At 45.3% G+C, this 24,750-nt stretch overlaps 1 protein-coding gene across 33 annotated transcripts in view; it reads left to right on the top strand.

Annotated features, from left to right (window-relative positions):
* Positions 1-24,750, top strand: part of tou (bromodomain adjacent to zinc finger domain 2B toutatis) — a 1,094,933-nt gene that overhangs the window by 394,520 nt on the left and 675,663 nt on the right. For all 33 annotated transcript variants that reach the window (XM_071667361.1, XM_071667356.1, XM_071667362.1 and 30 more), the window contains one exon: positions 14,569-14,611. In XM_071667361.1, coding sequence (XP_071523462.1) covers positions 14,569-14,611 — 43 coding nt within the window. The remainder of the gene's footprint in view (positions 1-14,568; positions 14,612-24,750) is intronic.

Here is a 24,750-nt window from a genome sequence, read left to right as displayed (position 1 = left end):
ACACTTCACCCCTGGTTCATCCATATATTTTCTATATTTATCACTTTATTGTTCAGATTCAGTTTCCTGTCCTTGTGTCCGTTACTTTGCGCCCTTTTGTTATAAAGATGATTCATGGAACCTCCCCATTTTTTGTTTTCACTTTTAACAGACTTTGTTTAAGTTCTGTCCAGATTTTTTTGTCTTGCTTTTTTTTTTCTTTCTTGTCCTCTTCATTCCTTGACTGTCACTTTCTCTTGTTTTCTTGTTTTCTTTTTTGACATTCTTGTTATCGTTATTTCGTCTTGTCAGTCAAAGTCGTTAGTTTTACCCGCAGATTTTTGTAGACTTGACTTTGCAATATGAAAAGGTTATAGGAGGAGGGAAGGACGAGAGGGGGAAGAGAACTCGACGGACTAGCTTTGAGAAGGAGGCATTATCACAACGGACATTCCTCGAGTGGCTGGTCCCCACACACAAACTGGGAAGCAGCAGCCAGACGCGGGGACATACGAGAGCAGTGGCTGACACACTACCTGTAGAACAAGAGGAGGGCAGCAACACTGAGGGAGACAGTAAAGGAAGGATGAAGATAGGTGGTGCCAGGAGGATGAATGAGACGCCAGGCTTTAATTCCACTCTAGTTATTTATAGAGTTGGCGGAGGAGCCTTATCAAACATGTGAGCTCCATCATAGGACGCGTAAAGATAATACGACACCAACATGAGACCCCAAGCTTCTGGGAGGGAGAAATTTCGGTGTTGATTATGCGGTTTCCAGGATAGAGTGGAAGCTGTGGTTAAGCCAGAGTGGAAGCTATGGTTAAGCCAGAGTGGAAGCTGTGGTTAAGCCAGAGTGGAAGCTGTGGTTGAGCCAGAGTGGAAGCTATGGTAGAGCCAGAGTGGAAGCTATGGTTAAGCCAGAGTGGAAGCTATGGTTGAGCCAGAGTGAAAGCTGTGGTTAAGCCAGAGTGGAAGCTTTGGTCAAGCCAGAATGGAAGCTGTGGTTGAGCCAGAGTGGAAGCTATGGTTAAGCCAGAGTAGAAGCTATGGTTGAGCCAGAGTGGAAGCTATGGTTGAGCCAGAGTGAAAGCTGTGGTTGAGGCAGAGTGGAAGCTATGGTTAAGCCAGAGTAGAAGCTATGGTTGAGCCAGAGTGAAAGCTATGGTTAAGCCAGAGTGAAAGCTGTGGTTGAGCCAGAGTAGAAGCTATGGTTGAGCCAGAGTGAAAGCTATGGTTGAGCCAGAGTGAAAGCTATGGTTAAGCCAGAGTGGAAGCTTTGGTTAGGCCAGAATGGAAGCTGTGGTTGAGGCAGAGTGGAAGCTGTGGTTGAGCCTATCATGTTTATAATATAACTTGGTTATACTGCGGTGTTTTGAAATTGAACAGAGGAAAGCGAATGACAAGAAATGGATGCAGAGAGAATTTACGTTCTAGCACGGCTGGATTGCAGTTGCTTGCCGCTTGCTCATTCGGAGATGTTGCTACATAGGTACAAATTGAGTGGGGAAATAAGATCTGTACGAGAAAAAGAACGAGTTTTATGAGGGTGAGGATAAATGTCAGTAGACAGAACGGACACCACGAGTATGGATGAACGCCAGTATTATGGATGAACACTTGTTGCAAGGATGATCAACAGGAGAGTTAAGGATGAACACCTGTAGTAAAAATGAACACCAGGAGAATAGGGATGAACACATGTAATATGATTTAAACACCAGTAGCGGAGGGATGAACACTTGTAATGAGGATGAACACCTGGTAGTAAGGTTAAACACCCATAGTAAGGATGAACGTTGTTGAGTAGAGATGAACACCTGTATTAAGGATGAACACTTGTACTAAGGATGAACATGGGAAGGAAGGGGGTATCCAGTACTGACCTCGACAGATGGGAAAGCTAAGTCAAGTAAGTTGAAGGTGATACACACACAGCCTCCTGTTATTGTATTGTTATCGTCTGTTTCTGCTTCTCTTCCTTGTAAAACTGATAAGTTTTATTGTTATTTTTATTTGTCTGATGAAATAGTTCCTTTATCAAGAAATATGACATCCTTTATCGTGTTTAATGGCTCACGGTGTCTTAATCATTTTATTCCCATTTAACTTGTACAGCTTTGCGGATTTTCCTCATTTCATTTTCTACTAAGTGCCCCTCTTCCTGCAGCCATGTACTGGTGTAATGCGTGGTGGTTGGTGCTAAGACGTGACTCCTCAGAATTCCGGGTCGACTCTCTCACACTGCAGGGTTGGGTTGTCTCGTGTGTCACATTGCTACCGCCAGCCTGTCACCCTAATGGTTCTACTGAGGACATGCCATTCCATGAGAAAGACGGTACGATCCTTAATGCGCGACGGTACAGTCCTTGAGCAACGACGGTACGATCCTTGAGCACGACGGTGCAGTCCTTGTGCACGACGGTACGATCTTTAAGCACGACGGTACGATCCTTGAGTACGACGGCACGATCCTTGAGCACGACGGTACGATCCTTGAGCACGACGGTACAATCCTTGAGCACGAATATATAGTTCTTAAGCACGACGGTATGATCTTTAAGCACGACATTACGATCCTTGAGCACGACTGTACAGCCATTGAGCACGACGGTACGATCTTTGAGCACGACGGTACGATCTTTGAGCACTACGGTACTACCCTTTGGCACAATCGCCTGGCTGTTTGACCAAACACTTGCGGGTCAGGTCTTAGGCCATTCCGTCATACCCAAGGGTCGTACCGTCGTGCGTAAGAATCGTACCGTCATGTGTAAGAATCGTACCGTCGTGCATTAGGATCGTACTTTCGTGGTCAAGAATCGTACCGTCGTGCGTAAGAATCTTACCGTCATGTGTAAGAATCGTACCGTCATGTGTAAGGATCGTACCGTCGTGCGTAAGGATCGTACCGTCATGTGTAAGGATCGTACTGTCGTGTGTAAGGATCGTACGGTCGTGCATTAGGATCGTACTTTCGTGGTCTAGAATCGTACTGTCGTGGTCTAGAATCGTACTGTCGTGCATAAGAATCGTACCGTCATGTGTAAGGATCGTACCGTCGTGCGTAAGGATCGTACCGTCGTGCATTAGGATCGTACCTTCGTGGTCAAGAATCGTATCGTCATGCGTAAGAATCGTACCGTCATGTGTAAGAGTCGTACCGTCATGTGTAAGGATCGTACCGTCGTGCGTAAGGATCGTACCGTCGTGGTCAAGAATCGTACGTCGTGCGTAAGAATCGTACCGTCATGTGTAAGAATCGTACCGTCGTGTGTAAGAATCGTACCGTCATATGTAAGGTTCGTACCGTCGTGCGTAAGAATCGCACCGTCATGTGTAAGGATCGTACCGTCGTGTGTGAGGATCGCACGGTCGCTTGGTGGTCAAGGACCGTACCGTCGTGATCATGGAGCACAACCAGTTAATGTTTGATTCACAATGTACCCACATGATGAGTTCTCCACCAGCCAGCTACGAGGTACATCAACCTGGGATCTCAGCTCGTGCGTAGGTGATTTATTGAGGTTAGAGGATGGCCATTACGTCGCAACATCATCAAAACCTCCAGAAATCTAGTTTGCGAAGCAGCAGAGTGGAAATTAATCCTAGGAAATATTGTGTGCAGCAGGAGAAAGTGGCAACGTTGATAAAAGTGTCAGACTGGTGTCATATAACACGGTGAGTGGAGTGCGGCCGGTGGTTGAGAAGGGGCGGGCGCGGCGCGCGGGCTCCTGGCACACACACACACACACACACACACACACACACACACGCCTTAACTCAAGCTGGATAGAAAACGCGAGTCCTTCGGGGTGACTGTCCTCTGTGGTGCTTATTGATTCACGGGTGTCGCTGGATCACCCAGGTGGAGGGGTGGACTTGGGAGGCCGGAGGGGGATGGAAGGAGGAGGAGGAGGAGGAGGGATGGAAAGGGATTGCTAGGGAGGGAGGGAGAGATGTTAGGGGGCAGGAGGAGGGTGGACAGAGCGAGGGGCGTCCGGACGCAGTGTAGCAGTCAAGAAAAAGGGAAGAGTCACTCGCTCGTCTGGTGGTTCTTTTTCACCTGGTTTAAACGTGGGTGATCCAGGAACTTCCTGGTCCTCTCCACCAGTCTGTTATCAAGTGGTGAGGAATGTGAGAGACGATTTGGAGGCTGGTGTTAACGACCAGTGAGAAAGAGACGAGATTAATTTATATTTGAAGCATGCTGGAGGCAAGTTAGTTAACGCAGTTACAGTATATCTGAGAGTGAGATTCGTGTTTGGGCACTGTAATATGTATTATATACTGACACCACAAGCTATGGTGCTATCAGTACCAACATCATGTGCTATGGCGCTAAGTCATAATGAGAATACTCGGTAATGATGAATATATATATATATATATATATATATATATATATATATATATATATATATATATATATATATATATAGAGAGAGAGAGAGAGAGAGAGAGAGAGAGAGAGAGGCCTTGAATACAGTAAACGAATTGGATTCTCACTAATGGTGGTCACTGGTTTACAAACACAAACGCTTGGGTGTGTGTGCGCGCGCGCGTTTGATTACTATATCTGTACCTCTGTTCTCTTCCTTCACAGTCACATCCCATCCCTTAAATAAACAACGATTTAATGGTTATTGTGGATGTTTGACTGTGAATATGATAATGCACCTAAGTCATGGTGTCTGACTAAAGTCTTTGACTTATAAAGTCACGCCCAACGCCTGGCCATCATATCTAAAGGTCGTACCTTCTTGCTCAAGGTTCGTGCCGTCGTGCCAAATATTCGTGCCGTTCTTCGCAACGAACGTACCGTCGTGCCAAACGTTCGTACCGTCCTACCCAACGAACGCACCGTCGTTCTCAAGGTTCGTACCGTCCTTCCCTGAGGACGTACCGTCGTGCTCAAGGTTCGTACCGTCCTTCCCTGTGGACGTACCGTCGTGCTCAAGGTTCGTACCGTCCTTCCCTGTGGACGTACCGTCGTGCTCAAGATTCGTACCGACCTTCCCACGGGGTCGTACCGTCGTGCTGAAGGAGTCATGAAGGATAAGTTAAGAGACGCTGGAGAGAAATATTTCTTCGTTACCAACTTGTCTGATGAAACCATATCTCGCCACACGGAGAAACCTTACCGAACAGGCAAGGGAAAACGTGCCAGATTGATGAAAGAAAACCTTGCCTCGCTCTCTAAAGAAACCATTATATTGGTACATAAAGCCGGCCACATGTGTACCTCCCCAGGAAAACCATGACAGAAGCCCCGTTACGTACTCCAAAGAAAACGACTTGTGGTTACCGTAATTGCAACCTCGGAGTTACTCAGAGAAAACCCTTACGAAGTCGGTTTTCAAAAGACCGTTGATACAACTACTTAAAGAACACCTTTTGTCTTCGTAAAAAAAAAAAAAAAACGTGAACCAGGTATAGAAAACTTTCTGTCTGTCCTTTAGTCAATTTTGTCGTTGATACCGTGTGGAGATCCTCTGGGGGCTCCAGACAGCGAAAAACCATACTTGGCGTCAGGTGACCTTAACTTGCCCTCCCTTCACACCGCAAGACTTTACCTGTAAAGAAGCCAGACCGAAAGTTTAGTGTTTTTAAGTATTGCCTCAGGATCGATGAACTGCCGGTAAGTGAATCAGGCTTCGGATATAATCTCACGATGGTCTTAAACTGATTTTTCGTAATTTGCTGCTCTATATATGACTAAAGGAAATAATTTAGGGAAAATGTCTGTTTTTGTGTGGAGATAGAGAGGCAGGAATGTGTTTCAGAGATGTAATGTGTGGTGAGGGTTGCTCTGTGGTGCCGTAGGAAGGATACGTGGTTGTAACCAAGTCTTCAGTGGCCGCCCTGAAAATAAACATTAGGGGGGAGTTTGCACCCCCGGCATGAACGGAAGGGAAGGAGACGCCATGTCACAGTACGGAACCTGGACTGATGGTAACGTGAGAGAGACGTCACCTTTGCGTAAAAAAGAAATGATAGGTTGGGTCCCGAGACCTGGGGAACCCAGATGAGCGTTGACACTGATCACACCTCTTGCTCTTGTACGAGGGTTATGTGTACCGCCGCGGGTAGCGTCACCATAGGAAGCAGGAGGGTTTGCCGAGATGAAGCACACGCAGAGGTTCTGTCGCCGCCATGGTTGCCTCAGTAGAACACTTGGCTCACTGAAAGAGACTGCAACATGCACAAGTGTCGTCATCATGCGGTAGACAAACATACATGATCAACACGGCCCAGGTGCACACTATGCCAGCAACACACTTGTTAAAACGTAGATGTGTATACGTCACCACTTGAGAAATGGCCTGAATGGAAATCAACTTTACTGAAACCAGATTTTGGTAAATGAACGTGTATAGTGCATGACCCCTTGAGTACGAAGGTACGACCATTGAGTGTAATGGACTGGCCTTTGACCTGACCTGATCACCTTGCTCAAGGGTAGTACCGTCATATTCAAGGTTCGCCCCGTCGTGCCTCATAGATCGTACCGTCGTACTCAAGGATCATACTGCTATACTCAGACATCGTACCGTCATGCTCAGATATGTAAATATTAGACTTACAGATAAACAAGGTTGTTCCACGAGTGTGTATGAAGTCGACATCAAGACTCTCCCAACCCCAGAACCTCAGCATGTGTCGCATGGCACGACCTCACACTGACCGACTATCACCTGTCGTAAATGAGAGAGAGAGAGAGAGAGAGAGAGAGAGAGAGAGAGAGAGAGAGAGAGAGAGAGAGAGAGAGAGAGAGAGTAAAGGTGCGACTAGATTTGTAGCGATCCATTGTGATGTGTTGGAATGATTTGGAGTAATTAGGGAGCGCTGTGTGATTAGGTGCAATACATAGTGTGTGTGGGTAAGGTGTCTGTATTAATTGGTGTGGTATAATAATCATGTAGGATGGTGGTTGTGGTGTGTGATTGACATTGATTGGCTAATTAGGAGTCGTTTACCATCGCATCATAAGCCTCCTTCCCTTCCCACACACGTCCGGCTGTTATTAATTCCACGGGAAATACTTATCGTTCATCTGGTACTTCCCCTTCCGTTTTCTTCTCTGTAAGGGATTCACTTACTAAATCCTCTTGACCTCACGATCTCTACCAGCCTTGATGTACTTCCATTTTCTATTTGATCCCTCCTGTTTTCATTTACTATGCCACTTGCTGTCGATGTATCACTTTCTTTCGTCCTCCTCTTCTTCCATCTTCTTTCTCTTTGTGCTGCTCTCCTCTACCCCCATCCCACCCCCCCCCCTCTCTCTCTCTTTCCCTCCTTGTGCTGCTCTTCCCCCCCTCCAGCTGCTCTCCCTTGGCCTCTCTACCAGGCGGGTCGTACATCCATCCACTGCTGCTGCGGTTGAGTGTCTTCGTTTTCTGTTGGGTGGTGGCGGGTGGGGCGGCGGGCAGGGGGGGACACTTACAGCTACCCAGAAAATTCCTTATTGATTCCCGCCGCGTTTCTCGGGACAAGCCATGCTAGATACTTCTACTGCCTGGCCTCCTCCGCTGGTCACTCCCGCCGCTACCTCACTGTGATGGCCGCTGCGTTCACCAGTAACCTGGCTGGCTGGATTACCAGTGTAGCTGTGCTTAACTTTGTCCAGTAACTTTGTAGTTGATATGAAATGCGATTCAATTGAACCATGGCTGGTGTCTGCGTGTTTGTGTGTTGGATAATGAACACCTGTTTTTATTGTTGCTGAAGCTTGGATTGCTATTTTGCTTTCTAAGTTAGTAGTTGATTTGTAGTAAGTTGGTATTTGGTTGATTGAATGGGTTGTTTTTGAAGTTCTTAGCTGAGGTGGTTCGTTATTAGTGAGGTTTTCCACTCGTGAACGTCTCAGTTCTTGGATGTTTTATCCAATATATTGCATACGTACGTACTTTACGTATAATTTTTTTTATTTTGATGTTGGATATAACGTATAGGCTGTGCTGGTCCTATTTTATTTCTTCGACATCAGTTGAAAGCCATAGGGAATGTCAGATGGATCTAGTGAGGGCTGTAGATGACATACAGATTGTCTATATTACAGTGAATAAGGTAGGTATGGTAAACTGACCCAGCGATTGTTGCCATATGGGTAGTGTTAGGTTGGCCATGGATAAGCTAAGTCAGTGAATGCAGCCATGACCCCATTTATCAGAATTGCATGTATTGCTCCGGGTTAACGACATTAACCTCAGGGTAGTTAAATCATTATGCTGTTGGAACAGAACATAAGATATGGTGTAAGCTTATTACATAATCTTGTATAAGCATATTTACCTGGGATTGTAGCCAGCTGAATTGAGACGCTAAATCATTTGTATTTAAGCCAAGCTGAAGTAGAATTCTCAGCTTAACTTTTGACATAAACTGTAGCGTAAACTAGTGAAGAAGGATTTAACATCTCGAGCACGACGGTACGACCCCTGAGCACATTGGTACAATCCCTGAGCGCATTGGTACGACTCGAGAACAACGGTACGACCCTTGAGCACATCGGTACGACTCGAGCACTTAGGTACGACCCTTGAGAACATCGGTACCATTCTTAAGCACATTGGTACGACCCTTGGATATGATTGCCTGACCTCTGACCTGACCCACAGGAATCATGTCATATACCAGGTCAACATGCCCTAGGATCGTGCTGAAGGTACCGTGCCTTAGAGCTCCGAGATCGCACCGTTATGCTTAGGGGATTAGAGTGACACACACACGCAAAGAATAGTCGTTATCTGGCAACATTGCAAGGGATCGCCGTGTCCTAACCTCACAATAGCGTACGTGGTTTCAGCTCGGCAGAGATTCGCAGGGGGGGTATTCCCTGCGAGACACAATAGAGGCGCCAGATCACGGCTGGGAGTGCACGTCTTAACGTCGCAGAACAGAAGACAAAAACTCTGCCCCTGTGAACTGGCGGCCGAGATTATTCAGCAGAAGTCAATTGTTTTACAAATGGCGGCGCCGGTGGACTGGAGCCCGGCCTAACCTGATCCTAGATCAGTGCCCAGCTGCAGCCACCGGGTTAATCCCCATATGAATGCACACTTACGTCAGGCCACACTCATAACGTGCAGATTTAAGAATATAAACTTACCATTAAGCTGCCTCCCTGGAGCACACCGCTACCATGCTTGCCCTCGCACCCGAATGACCTGAGGCTTTTGACGTTAAGGTCAGAGGTCAGGCCATCGTATCTTAAGGGCTGTCCCGTCGTACTTTTTTTTAAAGGGTTGAGTTACACAGACCTGCATGTAGCCAGGCTGCATTTAAAGTGGGACTTCATTTTTATGCTCATAATGTGTTTACTTTGTAGATATCACATGCTTTCCATGTAATCTTGTAAGATAAAATAGCAGTAAAATTCAGACACACGTTACATGAGGAGCGAAGTATACAGTTGCAGAGAAAATATTCTAATTGCATAATCAGTTGGTTGGTTTTAACGGTGAAGGTAACATTGATTTATGGACCGCACGGGGGAAGTAACTCCAGGCACAGTCTGAGGCATAGTGGTAGCATCATATATATAGCCAGTTATAATTTCCAGACCTCTGTGGTTGGTAAAAGAAAAAATAGCTTTATAAATCGAAACTCTCTCTCTCTCTCTCTCTCTCTCTCTCTCTCTCTCTCTCTCTCTCTCTCTCTCTCTCTCTCTCTCTCTCTCTCTCTCTCCTCCCTTGGCAGAGGTACACAGGTCACCTCAGTGTGTCTCGCTTTTCAGAGTAAGGTATTGAATTACTCCTCAGCTCCCCCACCCCGCACGATCCATGAGATCTTCCTCGGAGATAGATGTGAGGGAGAGGGATTAATTGGGAGTGGATTGCCAAGCTGTTGGTGAGTGGGGGAATGGTAAGGATTTCAGGGAGGAGATTCCTAGGGCTGCTTAACGAGGGATTTCTGTAAATAGGAAAGGAGTCAGTGGAGCGATGGGCAGTGATGTACTGGGGTTTGGAAGGGGATTTGTTGGGATTTAAGTGAATGTAATCATAGGGATGAGGGATATCATAGAAGTAACTCAAGCACTTGTATTTGTGATTGGTTTACATGCGTATCCCACAACCGCACTAAATTTATATTTTTACCTTCTGAAGTTTCATTGATATGATATTTTGAGTTTCCTGAAGTTTGATTGAATATTGTAATACATATTATATGACTAAAAGTACATATGTATAACTATTTCTTATTATTTCTTTACTTGTATTGATGTAATGTTGCTCTTGCTGTTAATAGAACATGCGAACGTTCAACAAATGTTGAATGAGAGTCCGTGAACATTATAATTTGTCGCCTGGCGAGTGAAGTTCAACGTATATTTATTGATACGTATTTTAGATATATATCTGTGTGATTCCATGTCTGGGTAACCGAATACCAGGAAGCATCAGGGGAGGAACAACCGGCTTGAGTGTTTGTATTGGCCATTGTGGGGAGGAGCAGAGAGTCGTGAAGGGGAGACAGTTGAAAGAAAATGGACTGAAAGAAAATGTGCGCCATGATCGATTCAGCGCAACAATGATAATTATTGTTATTATTATAAGGATCGGGTTCACATTATTACAGTGTCTGGTATCACTTCCTGGGGGTGACTCACTAGGCGGGTGGGGGGAGAGGTGTTCATTATCCTAGTCATGATAACACTGTATTTCTTAGTCTTAAACAAAATGGACTAATTTCTTTTATTGTTATATGATACTTGTTATTCTTCTTGATATTGATGTTATGAATATTATCATTATTTGTTTGTGGACAATTCAAGATAAAATGAGATTGCAGAGCATTTTTAGATGGAGTAAAGTTCTAGAAATAGCCAGGTTTCGAGCTGAACGTACACAATGTGAGTTTAATGAGACGGTGGCCATTATTACTGTCTTACATTGAGTATATGATTAGCTATTTAAGGTTAGTGGATGTAATATATAGCCCTTGATATATGCTATTAGGCTAAACAGCGCTATACATAGTGTTGCTGTATTAATAGCAGGAGTAACGTCAGGATGACGTGTTCATGACACACAATGTTAGCGGTGAAGTGTTCAGTGTGTTTACGTTTTGGTTCAGGCAGGGGACGTTGTTGAAGCGCAACAACACCATCCTTATAATCGCGCGCATCAGGGGGTTTGTGAGCATATCGTTACGATGTTTAAGCGCATCAAGCACTTACATTTGGGCGTGTTCTTGCTTAATGATGGCATTTTTATTTTAGGCGCATGAACATTTAAAGCGTTTCATCGTTGTATAAGATTATTAGCAATAACACGTACAAGGACCATAATTGTTTGAGCGTATCACGAATTGCGTTACCGGACTCCTCTCTGCCTGTGGTTATGCTGCGAGTGAAAAGTCGTCGTTGGCGAGGCTGTGTCCTTGGTGATGACGAATGGGAGCACAATCTTGGTCGAGGAATTTCGTACTCCAAAGGAGTCCTTCAGCGCAACCCTGAGGCTGGAGGAGTTCCCCCTTATAAAGAGGGAGTTATATATGTTGTTATGCTATGACGACAAAATGTTGGTGAACACACAACCCTCGTGTAATGATCATATCTTTTGTGCATCGCTTTTGTAAGCGTATTGATAACACTTTAAGCTTATGACCCCAGCCTTGCTTAACCTTATTAACATTTATGTGTAACGTTAACGTTGAAGATCATCGACACAAGTTTATCGTTAGTGTAGTGAATTTCACTGTCATTTAAGCTCATATCAGCACCCTTCGCACACACACACACACACACACAAACAAACATATATATATATATATATATATATATATATATATATATATATATATATATATATATATATATATATATACCGGTGCTTGATAAAAGTTGCAGTGCCTCCACACACCCATTAGGGAAAGTCCATAACAATAGCGATAAAAACTTTTCTTGCTATGAAGTAATACAACGATGTTATCACACGTAACTTATACCTTCCTGAACACTGGTCCCGGAGTTGTGTCGCCTGCATCACACACACACACACACACACCCACACTGACAGTCGTACCCTACTAGTGCTGGTACCAGTATATCCATACCGCTTGTACTGTGTACCCTACCATATATATATATATATATATATATATATATATATATATATATATATATATATATATATATATATATATATTTTTTTTTTTTATACTTTGTCGCTGTCTCCCGCGTTTGCGAGGTAGCGCAAGGAAACAGACGAAAGAAATGGCCCAACCCCCCCCCCCCCATACACATGTACATACACACGTCCACACACGCAAATATACATACCTACACAGCTTTCCATGGTTTACCCCAGACGCTTCACATGCCTTGATTCACTCCACTGACAGCACGTCAACCCCTGTATACCACATCGCTCCAATTCACTCTATTCCTTGCCCTCCTTACACCCTCCTGCATGTTCAGGCCCCGATCACACAAAATCTTTTTCACTCCATCTTTCCACCTCGAATTTGGTCTCCCTCTTCTCCTCGTTCCCTCCACCTCCGACACATATATCCTCTTGGTCAATCTTTCCTCACTCATTCTCTCCATGTGCCCAAACCATTTCAAAACACCCTCTTCTGCTCTCTCAACCACGCTCTTTTTATTTCCACACATCTCTCTTACCCTTACGTTACTTACTCGATCAAACCACCTCACACCACACATTGTCCTCAAACATCTCATTTCCAGCACATCCATCCTCCTGCGCACAACTCTATCCATAGCCCACGCCTCGCAACCATACAACATTGTTGGAACCACTATTCCTTCAAACATACCCATTTTTGCTTTCCGAGATAATGTTCTCGACTTCCACACATTTTTCAAGGCTCCCAAAATTTTCGCCCCCTCCCCCACCCTATGATCCACTTCCGCTTCCATGGTTCCATCCGCTGACAGATCCACTCCCAGATATCTAAAACACTTCACTTCCTCCAGTTTTTCTCCATTCAAACTCACCTCCCAATTGACTTGACCCTCAACCCTACTGTACCTAATAACCTTGCTCTTATTCACATTTACTCTTAACTTTCTTCTTCCACACACTTTACCAAACTCAGTCACCAGCTTCTGCAGTTTCTCACATGAATCAGCCACCAGCGCTGTATCATCAGCGAACAACAACTGACTCACTTCCCAAGCTCTCTCATCCCCAACAGACTTCATACTTGCCCCTCTTTCCAGGACTCTTGCATTTACCTCCCTAACAACCCCATCCATAAACAAATTAAACAACCATGGAGACATCACACACCCCTGCCGCAAACCTACATTCACTGAGAACCCATCACTTTCCTCTCTTCCTACACGTACACATGCCTTACATCCTCGATAAAAACTTTTCACTGCTTCTAACAACTTGCCTCCCACACCATATATTCTTAATACCTTCCACAGAGCATCTCTATCAACTCTATCATATGCCTTCTCCAGATCCATAAATGCTACATACAAATCCATTTGCTTTTCTAAGTATTTCTCACATACATTCTTCAAAGCAAACACCTGATCCACACATCCTCTACCATATATATATATATATATATATATATATATATATATATATATATATATATATATATATATATATATATATATATATATCAGTCTTTCATGATAATACATACGCTGCAGTTTGCTGGTTGTCCTTGTAAAGTGTTTTTCTGGGTTGTATTTCTGTAATTTGTCTTGCTCAGTCCGCATGACTGGCGACCATACAGCACTACAGTATGTAGTTTTATTTCCCGTATAAACATTTGAAATTTTCATCTTTAGTTTGTTCCTTTTTAATAAAGTTCTTAGTATGATACCACTCATTTTTTGGCTTGAGGGAGAGTCTGTGTGTGCGTGTGCTGATCACGCACACATCAAGTTCAATGCTTAGTGAGAAAAGAAAATCACTTAGGCATCAAAATGAGGACAGACCTGCTGTTAAAAAGGATCACATTTTGCACGTCGGAGAAAACGGAAGATTGTGTGGAGGTCGGGTGGGGCAGCTGGCGGAAGGATACATGTTGACGTCAGATCCGGGTAGTTCTCTCAGTTTGAATCTTTATTATAGTTTGTACGTAACATCCTACCATTATTATATTTTGTATGGTAATTATGTAGAGTAACAGTAGATGACCTTAGTAATGTTATGTAGCACGAGAATGTGTAACCTACTGAAATCATGTTATGTAACAATTTTACCGTGTACCGTACTTATTGTAAATATTTTGTAATTGTTTTGTGTACAGTAATTGTTCTGTGCCATAATATTGTTGTGTTCATTCATGTATAGTGATCATGTGTCCTGGAGTTTTTGTGTTCTATAATTGTTGTCTTGTACCGTAACTCTATTATGTAAAGCTTGTGTAGTGTATCATAGTTGTGTGTTATAATCATGTCGTTAACCTTAATTGTGTAGCCATTATGTAATGTATAATTCATTTTCTAATTATGTCGTGTATCGCGATTGTTATGGTTGAGATTTATGCTAACGTACCATTTACCTACCGTAATCATGTGGTGTACCGAAATTATATTGTGTACGGTATTGAGGCGGCCACACGAGTAATATGTTGTCTTTTTCTTCCCAGGGGAGGACACGGGTGCGAGCCAGCCTCTGGTAGTCAATATAAGGTAAGGAACAATCCCGATCACCGACTCTCCAGTTTGGCGTGGATGCCACCCTTGTAAGTCACCGTTTTCTGTGTGCCAGACCAAAAAATTCGAAAGTGAACGCGTGAATGTGTCTGTGTTAGCGTAGTTTTTTCAGACGTTTAGTGTAATTAGTCCTTGGGAAAATAAGTTGTGCATACAGTTGTCTCTTTGTATTTGATTGCTTTTTAATATATATGATTATGTAGACAGGTATAGGAACAACCACTCTGAGAAGATCTTGTGTTGGGTGCGGGCGACGCATTGTAAGTTACCGTTTTCTGTTGTGTCTTATTCGAGACACTGGGGAGTATTTGTGTTTAGATAGTTTTTGTGTAATCAAATGTTTATTTTCATTGCAGAGTAATTTTTTGATAGTTATTATGTAATATTTGTTTATTTTTAGTGCATCTGTTAATTGGTATAATTTTTTAATGTTTATGTAATCTTTATATTGATAGTAAGATTGGTTGGAAGATGATGGTATTTTATCTCGTGTTTCTTTATTTTACGTATTACTGGAAAACTAGTAGCAAGAGTGCTTGAAGTGGCAGACTGCACATGATCCCCACCCAGTTCCAGAAGCCAGCCAATGGGCAGTGTGGCGTTCGTGACGTGGATCGTAATTGTTATATCTGGAAACAGCTGCGAAGTTAGAGCTCTGGGTTCTGCGTGGGGGTAATTGGAGACCTTTTGCTATTACCAGGAAAGCCTCACTAACGTCTTTTTTTCAGGTGAGTAGAGTTCTGGGAAACCTGGTGCTCTTAGGGTCTTGCAGAGCTGTCTGAGACAAGTACAGGGCTCTTTGACACAAAAGCTAACAGGAAATAGAGCTGCGCTGTGTGAAACTAGCGCAAGAATCTGGGGCTCGTATAGAACTGATGTAGGGCCGTCGACCGAGGAGAGAGAGAGAGAGAGAGAGAGAGAGAGAGAGAGAGAGAGGAGAGAGAGAGAGAGAGAGATGGTGGAAAGAGCTTCGCAACAATTAAAGATCTTTTGAGGCAGTAGGAAAGCTATTTTGAACAAATATAGTGCTCTTTGAAACAAGTCTAGAGCATTTTGGTACCAGTGAATTAGGTACTGGAAGAAGAACAGAGTTTGTCAGAAGTGCATTCCAGAACTTATGTAGAGCCCTCCAGCACAAGCTTAGAGCTCCATGAAACTCTTACAAAGCTTTGTGGAGCTCTATAGGATTTTATAACTCCCCGACATGTTATGAAGCCAGGAACTAGTACAGAGCTCTGGAAGTAGTACAAAGACCTGGAACCAGTACCCTTTAGATTAGAACAGCTCTGGAACAAAATTAGAACTACTAGAAAGACCTGGAACCAGTACTCTTGGTACTAGATCAAAGCCATTACTACAAAGCTCGTTGTAGTTTAGAATGATTAACCATTTGATGAATTAACTGCACCTATAGATTGATTATTTTCATACTTGTTCGCCGCTTCCCGGAATATTGAGGTGTTGCCAGAAACAGACAAAGGATGGCCTCATTCGCTCACTTCCACTCTCCAGCTATCATGTTTAATACATCGAAGCCAGAGCCCCTCATTTGAAAGCCAGACCCCACATACCCTTCCATGGTTTCCCCTGACAGCTTCATACGCCTTGGTTCAGCCCATTGACTGCATGTGGCCCCCTACCGGCCATACTATGAACATGGGGTGCACGATAAAGTAGCCTCTATGATAGCGGCAAAAATTACAATAATAAAAAGAAATGTAGCGGTTTGCAAGGGATGTGATGGGCTCGATAGGTTAGTCGTGCTGTATCGAATCTCAGGGACGAGGGATCCCAGATGGCAGGAGACGAGGGCGAGGCTGGACCAATACCTTATTGAGCATCTCTGGATAGGTGGAGGAAGAGGGACTGACGATGATCTCCCATACCTCTTGCTGCACCTGTTCTTGTAATCCCAGTCGTGAAGTAGGGGAGGACCAGGCTGGGGGAGGCATAGGTGAGATTTAGGGGGAAGAGTGAAAGTTAAGTGTTGTTGGAGTACACAGGTGCAGGGAGGCCAAGTGTCTTGAGTAGACGGGCAATGTGCAGACGATAGCTAGAGGATCTGATGATGACACTAACGTGCTCTGTCCAGCTTAGTATACCGTCTATAGTGATATGGGAAGTTTGGTGGACTGAACCACTTGGAGGGGGCGCTGGGGCCTCGTGTGAGACAGGGTTGGAGGAGGGACTAATGTGCAGGACAGTGGTCGTTGGTTTGGCAGATGGTTGACGTGGTTGGCGATGGTCCAGTTCTGGAGGCTGTTAAGGGTGTCCTGGAGGGCAATATACTTGGCAGAGCTGTTGTCAACGGTGACACCAGTGGTGTATCGAGCAGCTTCGTCTGTCTAGTTGGAAGGTATTGTGTGTGTGTGTGTGTGTGTGTGTGTGTGTGTTACTTTGTAATTGCGTATTTCTTTACCGTATAGAGCGAGTTTTACTCTCGTATGGCCGCGTCTCGTGTGTGTGTGTGTGTGTGTGTGGAGAAATCCCGGCCTTGGTTAAGATGTTGGAGCCGTGGTGGTGGTGGTGGTCGGGAGCCGAGACGGTAGGGAAGGCTCTGCTGCTGACACACACACACACACACACACACACACACACACACACACACACACACACACAGCTGGCAGGTATCCCAGGCTTCATGGGGGTTTGTTGCCCCCTGGCAGGGGGTCGAGGGAGGGAGGGAGGGAGGTAAGAACATCTCCGGGAGTTTCTTATTGATTCTAACTGAGCGAGAGGACAAGATGGCTGCCCCCCTCTCTCGTGTGTGTGCTCATAATCACACCGTTATCCCCCCGCCCCGCCCCCTCTCTGCTTACTGCTGTCCGCCCCCCAACATCTCTCCCTTTCAGTGTTGGCGGGGCTGTAGGTGTTGGAGGAAGTGTTGGAGCAAGCCCCCCGCTGCTCTAGGTGTTGCCAGGGTGTAAATGTCGAGGAGTGTGTGTGTGTGTGTGTGTGTGTTTCCGGGGTGTTGGCGTTGGGATTTTTATACTGTAAATGTTGGGGGATTGGTTTAGTGCAAATGCTGTTGAGGGTGTAAACGTGTGCTAGGGTGTAAATGCAATCTGGGGGAGGTCCTCTTGGTTTTATATTACCGTGTAGGATGACAGTGTGGGCAGACGTTTGTATGTGTGGCCACAACACCTTGTGAATGTGGGATATTATGCCGTCAGCCGTGCGTCAGTCTGTCTGTCTGTTGGTACAATCTTCTTAGCTCAGAAACCCTGAGAACAATACATGATACAATCTTCGTTCTTACGTTATAAGCAGCCATCGTGCTGGGGACCGTCTCATTACGTTTTGGGGCACGAAATTGCATAAATTTGCATATTGATTATAAGATACTGATTTTTTTTTTGCTAGGTGCTATAACCCTAGGAGGTCTGACTGATGGGAATTTCAAATTTATGATGTTCATGTAATATGCAAAGACAAGTGTCTTTGCATATAGAATTTTAAAAATTGGGAAGGTCCTCAGCACGATTTTCTCCTGGCCTTCTGTTGAACTCCTGGCAAAATATTAATGAAGGCAAGTGTCTCCTGGTGTAGTAGTAGTAGTAGTACTAGTAGTAATAATGATAATAATAATGATAATAATGATAATAATAATAATAATAATATTAATGATAATAGTAATAATGATAATAATGATAAGGATAATAATAACAATAGTAATAATGATAATGACGATGGTGATGACTTATTTTTAGCAGCAAACTTTGGACCAGAAAACTATTTTTAGGTATAGCTTTTGTGACTAGTTTGATGGTGAAGGTCCACATACATTCGTCATGATGGTTAATGTGGGAACATAAACAGCTGTAGGCTTACGCAGGCCCTCATCATCACACAACACTGATATAACTGTGGGCCAGCTGCTGCCTCTTGAGAAGTCTGGACGCTGGGGGGAGGAACATACCTTGTCTGTATCTGTACGACAATGTTTGTCATTGGCAGTGTCTTCTGCACTGTCTGTGGCTGTGATTGTGACAGTGCCTGTGTGTATGCTAGGGGGGAGTGCCACAGTAATCGTGCCGGCGTAAGGGGCAGTGTCTGTGGCAGGCAGTGTTGCCGGTGTTGTACAGACTTGAACAGCCGCGTCGGTGTGGGCACCGCCAGTGTCAGGTGGCGGGTGTGAGACGAACATGGCCGGGGCCACCATCCCTCCTCCCCCCCGCCATGTTTGGTCTCCTCCCTCCCTCAAGACTGCCGACTCGGGAATATTTCCCCCGCTGTCCTTCATCCTCCCTGCCAATCCTTCATCTTCCATCTGATTATTCCCTGCTATAGGGGGAACGATAGAAGGGGAAATGACCCGGCAGATGTAGCCTAAGGGGGAAATGGCGCTGGGATCACGTATGTGCGATCGGGGACCATAAAAGAGAATCGCGCTATAAAAAGTCGATGGGCAAGCGGCCTGGATGACTCGGGTAGAGTGTTGTGCCACCATGATGCCTGGAGTCAAGTGTTTATACTTTGTCTAGCGGCTCCGGATTGGCTGGTGAGGAATGGTGTGTGCCCGTCAGGCTGTGTGCTCTCTCATGCACGCCATCTTCTCCTAGAGTAAATGTCATCTCATAGGTTTTTAGTATATATATATATATATATATATATATATATATATATATATATATATATATATATATATATATATAATGGTGTTACCGAACTTCGACTGCCTGTGGTTACACCACATGTGAAGAGTGATCTTCACCAGCTCTGTGTCATCTGCTGACGAAGGGGAATACCGTCTCGTAGAAGAATTCTTCAGTACAGTGGAGTCCATCATTTCTTTGCCACTGAAAGTAGCGTAGACTTGGAGCTGCAGGAACTCTTGGGGTGGTGGTCCTGGAGTCACATCAGGACCCTTTCAAGAAAAGGATCTTGGGACAGTCAATAGCAAATGAAAATATTGATCCTGGCGGAAGTACAGAATATGATGTTTAAACCTTTGAACACGACCCCTGAGCACGACGTTACGACCCTTGAGCACGACGCTGCGACCCTTGATTACGATAGCATGTAACCCCCGAGTACAACTGAACCCTTTGACCACGACGACGCAACCGTCATCGTACTGAAGGGGTTAAGTCGTGGTGGTGAAGGGGTTTCAAGCACTTGTGCCACCGCGAGCAGGACGATGATGTGAGGTGACATCACGACACAGGCGTACCGGGAGGGTCAGCCCTCATCGTCGTCGCTGGAGGAGCTAACTCAATTGATGTCCCGAATTACTGGAGGCCATGGCGTAGGGCGGCGCACCTCACAGTACTGGCAAGAAGGCTGGAAGGTCCAGCCAATTCCAGGTCTGCTAAGTTGATAACCCTCCTGGAATGATGGATATGGAGGACTTCAAGCTATACTCTTTGGAAAGTAAGAGTTGCTCTCAGAACCAGGAGAGGAAAGTGTGGTGATATGTGATTGTCAGGAGTGTTCCTCCTCTTGCGAACACCGTCACCTCGCCTGTCGGATGAGGCGGGTGTTGTGCATGACACAGAAATACTACCAGCTGTATGAAACGGTCGAGTTGACCAGGTAGCAGCGGAGGGTGTCCTGGCCAGAGGTCCGCCCGGCTTCAGGGGGGAGAAAAATGGTAATCTTCAAGGCTCTCTTAAGGTGTAGTGACGGCAGCGTAGGGTTCATGATGCACTTGACCGGAGTTATGAACTCAACGGACGCGGCCACAGTAAGTTGTGGCTCTTTACTGTCTTGTCGTGTGGGACGAAACGAGGAGGACATGTGCTGGCGGGGAGGAGGGAAGACCGCCTCCTGCCCTCCTCCAGGCTGTACCTCAGGTGTGCACGGCAGCCGCTCCACCATAACCTCCACACTTTTGCCGCCTCCTCACCTGGGTTCTTCTGCTCTCCCTCCCGCCTGGGTCTCCGCTGGTTGGCCGCAGCGCGTCATCCTGGGTCACCGCTGGCCACAGTGCGTCACCCTGGGTCTGGTCTTGGGTCACCGCTGGCTGGCCACAGCAGGTCACCGCGGGTGGAAACTTCCCTCCTCTCACTACTTGAAGGTGGAGGAGGCAGGAGAGGCTGGCCGGCTCTTCCCAGGGATTCGCTCTTCCGAAGTACCACGAGATACTCTCTGTACCCTCCCTGGAAGCTGTGGCCCATGAAGCCGGCTGGAACAGCCATCAATCGTTTCCATGTAGCAGAAGGTTGTACGGTTCCCGTCCTGCTGTGGCGAAATATGTTCCTCAAGTTCTACAGCTCTGATACCGTTGCGTGAGGCACGAGTGATGGGCTCCGGCACATTAGATTGAGAGAGAGAGAGAGAGAGAGAGAGAGAGAGAGAGAGAGAGAGAGAGAGAGAGAGAGTAAATAGTGCTAACGTATTCCTGTTTTGTTATGAGGTGTAGTAGGGGAGGCATCGTATGTTTTCTATACAGAAGGTAGTGTGTGTGTGTGTGTGTGTGTGTGTGTACCTGCAGGAGCGTCTGGCTGCCGTAGATAATATATGTATAGCTTGGGAATAGTGTGGATGTGATGCCTGGGTGGCGAGAGTGTAGCAGCCGGATCGTGGAAGAGGTGGCAGAAGCAGGAGAAGCGGCGGCGGTGGTGGTGGCGACGGTGGTGGTGGTGGTGGCCAGGGACGGTGACCACACGAGTCAATAGAGGTGCAGCGGGAGGAGGGGCCGCACAGGGAGCAGGAGACTCCTGCTTTCCTGCTGTGCCCTGCATACACGCACGGCTGGTCCTGCTGCCTCCCACGGTTGTCCTGCTGCTGCGGGAAGGAGTGAGTGAGAGGAGGGAGGGATGGAGAGCGAGGGAGAGCGAGCGTCCCTCTTGTCTTGAGACACGTCGTCACCAGGCTGACCGACCCGTCTCCACACTTACAAATCTTCCTCTTCCTCGTTTTCTACTCCTTCGTGACCCGCCGTTATCTCTTTGTATCTCTCTTGTTTCTATGGTCGTGTATGTTTGTTTCCCTTCTTTATGTACTCCATCCTTCTAGTTCATGACTCACATCCGTGTATCTTATTACGTCGTCGCTGAACCCGTTTTCTTCAACCATCTTTTGCCTTACCCCATCTTCTATCCCTCTTGCCTCACCTTGTCCAGTTACGTCATAACCTCTCGTCTTGTGGAGTCTGTTAGTCATTCTCTCACTATCTCTTGCCTGGGTTTCCCCTGCATCTTACTATCTCTCCTTATGTGTGGCCACTCCCGCGTGTCTCACAGCATCTCTCTTTCATGTGACTCGTGCATCATCACGTCTCTGCCTCTCCCCGTGCTGCTTTTCCCCTCCAGCGTGTCACACTATCTCCTGTAGGGCTCCATCTGCGTCGTGTGTGAATCTCACGACCTTTCCTGTGTGACCCAAGCGTCTCTCGCCATATTTCGTGCGTGGCTCCTGCGTCTGTCGCTATCTCTCCTCCTGAGTGGCTGCCTGTGCATCGTGAGTCTCGCAGTATCTCTCCTGCAGGGTGGTTCCTCTGCCGGCTCTGTCTCTCACTATCTCTCCCTAACACTCCCGGCGGCCGCCACTCTTTTTCTGCCCTCGTAATGTCGTCTAAAATAGAAGATTTAGGAAAATTATTATGTGCCTTGAGGTGAGGGATGGTAAGTCGGACCGAGAGAGAGAGAGAGAGAGAGAGAGAGAGAGAGAGAGAGAGAGAGAGAGAGAGAGAGAGAGAGAGAGAGAGAGTTGTACATACCTACCCACAAGCCCTTGAACCGAGAGAGAATTAACATGTTCCTATGGTGTTGTGTGTGTTACGGGGGGATGGGGTGGGTGGGGGAGACTGATGATAAAGGACCTGCCCCCAGGCTGTACTTAAGCAAGGTGTGGCTGCCATCTTCCCTGCACCACACACACACACCAGCAGGAGAGCCTCCTGTAGGTCGTTAAGCTCAGGAGTAGTTGCCTCACCGCTCCACCCACCCCAGCCACTTCGTATATCTCGTAACCATAGAAGTGGAAGAGAGAATAACTGTAATAAAAGATATGATGTACGAATTTTCTCGTAAGATTATAGACATACGATAGAAAATCCGCAAATGTATAAAATTTAAAGAATATATATATATATATATATATATATATATATATATATATATATATATATATATATATATATATATATATATATATATATATATATTATATATATATATATTATATATATATTATATATATATTATATATATATTATATATATATTATATATATATATATATATATATATATATATATATATATATATATATATATATATATATATATATATTCAGTTTGAAAATGTGCAAACGATGTATGATTATCATATTTCAAACCTTTCTTTTCTTATGAGACATACTGAGTAGTGCAAGGAGTCACGCTGGTGAGATAGAGTCCACCAGCCATGGTGTGAGGAGAGTCACACTGGTTATAAAAATGTTACAAAAATAGGAATGAGTTGGGCTTATTGATTCAAACTTGAGACTCAAGTCGGGTGCCCGAGATTCCTGTTTTCGTCACCAGCGTGTATTCCAGGGACACTTAAAGCATTCCCGCCTCTGGAATCGCCTGGAATGAGCGACCCCCAGCTCTGGAGTCGTCTCACTCCCAGTCTGCTGGAGTAGAAGGTGAATACTGGAGGGACGGGTGGCGCTCGTGGTGGTGCGGATATTGTGCTCTTGTTGGTGCGTATTGTTGGAGATGATGTATAGGCCTGGGTGCTTAGTGTTGGAGATGTCGTAAAAAGTGTTTGCTGTCAAGTGTTGGCGTATAGTGACGGTGGTAGTGCACAGACGTTGGCGTATAGTGATGGTGGTAGTGCACAGATGTAGGCGTATAGTGATGGTGGTAGTGCACAGATGTAGGCGTATAGTGATGGTGGTAGTGTACAGACGTTGGCGTATAGTGATGGTGGTAGTGCACAGATGTAGGCGTATAGTGATGGTGGTAGTGTACAGATGTTGGCGTATAGTGATGGTGGTAGTGCACAGATGTAGGCGTATAGTGATGGTGGTAGTGCACAGATGTAGGCGTATAGTGATGGTGGTAGTGTACAGACGTTGGCGTATAGTGATGGTGGTAGTGCACAGATGTTGGCGTATAGTGATGGTGGTAGTGCACAGATGTAGGCGTATAGTAATGGTGGTAGTGCACAGATGTAGGCGTATAGTGATGGTGGTAGTGTACAGATGTTGGCGTATAGTGATGGTGGTAGTGTACAGACGTTGGCGTATAGTGATAGTGGTAGTGTACAGATGTTGGCGTATAGTGATGGTGATAGTGTGCAGATGTTGGCGTATAGTGATGGTGATAGTGTGCAGATGTTGGCATATAGTGATGGAGGTAAGGGTACAGATGTTGGCGTATAGTAATGGTGGTAGTGTACAGATGTTGGCATATTGTGATGGTGGTAATAGTACAATGTTGGCGTATAGTGATGGTGGTAGTGTACAAATGTTGCCGTATAGTGATGGTGGAGTGTACAGATATTGGTGTATAGTGATGGTGATAGTTACAGATGTTGGCGTATAGTGATGGTAGTTTTCTACAGTGTGTAGTGGTGATGTAAGTGTCCGTGCAGTGATGGGGACTTGTACAGGCGTTGATCTTATGTCAGTATATGTATTGTATAGTGATGGAGATACTTTACAGTTTCAGTGTACAGTGTTAGAGAGTGTTCAGGTGTTTCTGTACGCCCCAGCAGGTGTTGTACGTATGTTGGTGAACTGTGGTGGTAGTCGTGATGATGGTAACAAAACGTTATGCAACATGTGTTCCTGTTGTTGTGTAAGGTAATGAAAATGATTGTTATTCATCGAATATGAATGTTATTCGTCGTACATAATCGTTATTAATCATATATGATTGTCATTAGCACATACAACTGTTATTCATCGAATGGAATTGTCATACATTGAACATAATTGTTATTAATCTTTGTATGTTATCAGAAGTATTAGGCTGCGCCAATGGTGTCCTTTCCGAACATTCGTACAAGGGACCTGCAGCTTGTGTTGTGGATGAACGAGTAAACACATCATCATTTGGGACTCGTCCAGAGTCGTGACCCTTGTGATCTCGTGAGTCACTCACTCTCCGTGGGATAGAGATTGAAAGTCATGATGACTTGATGCACTGATTGATGGCGACGTATTGAAACGCTTCGAGTC

This window comes from Panulirus ornatus, chromosome 12 (genome assembly GCF_036320965.1).
Source record: "Panulirus ornatus isolate Po-2019 chromosome 12, ASM3632096v1, whole genome shotgun sequence".
Classification (NCBI taxonomy): Eukaryota; Metazoa; Arthropoda; class Malacostraca; order Decapoda; family Palinuridae; genus Panulirus; species Panulirus ornatus.
The sequence above is the reverse complement of the archived record's forward strand: the minus strand, read 5'-3'. Positions and strand labels throughout refer to the sequence as shown.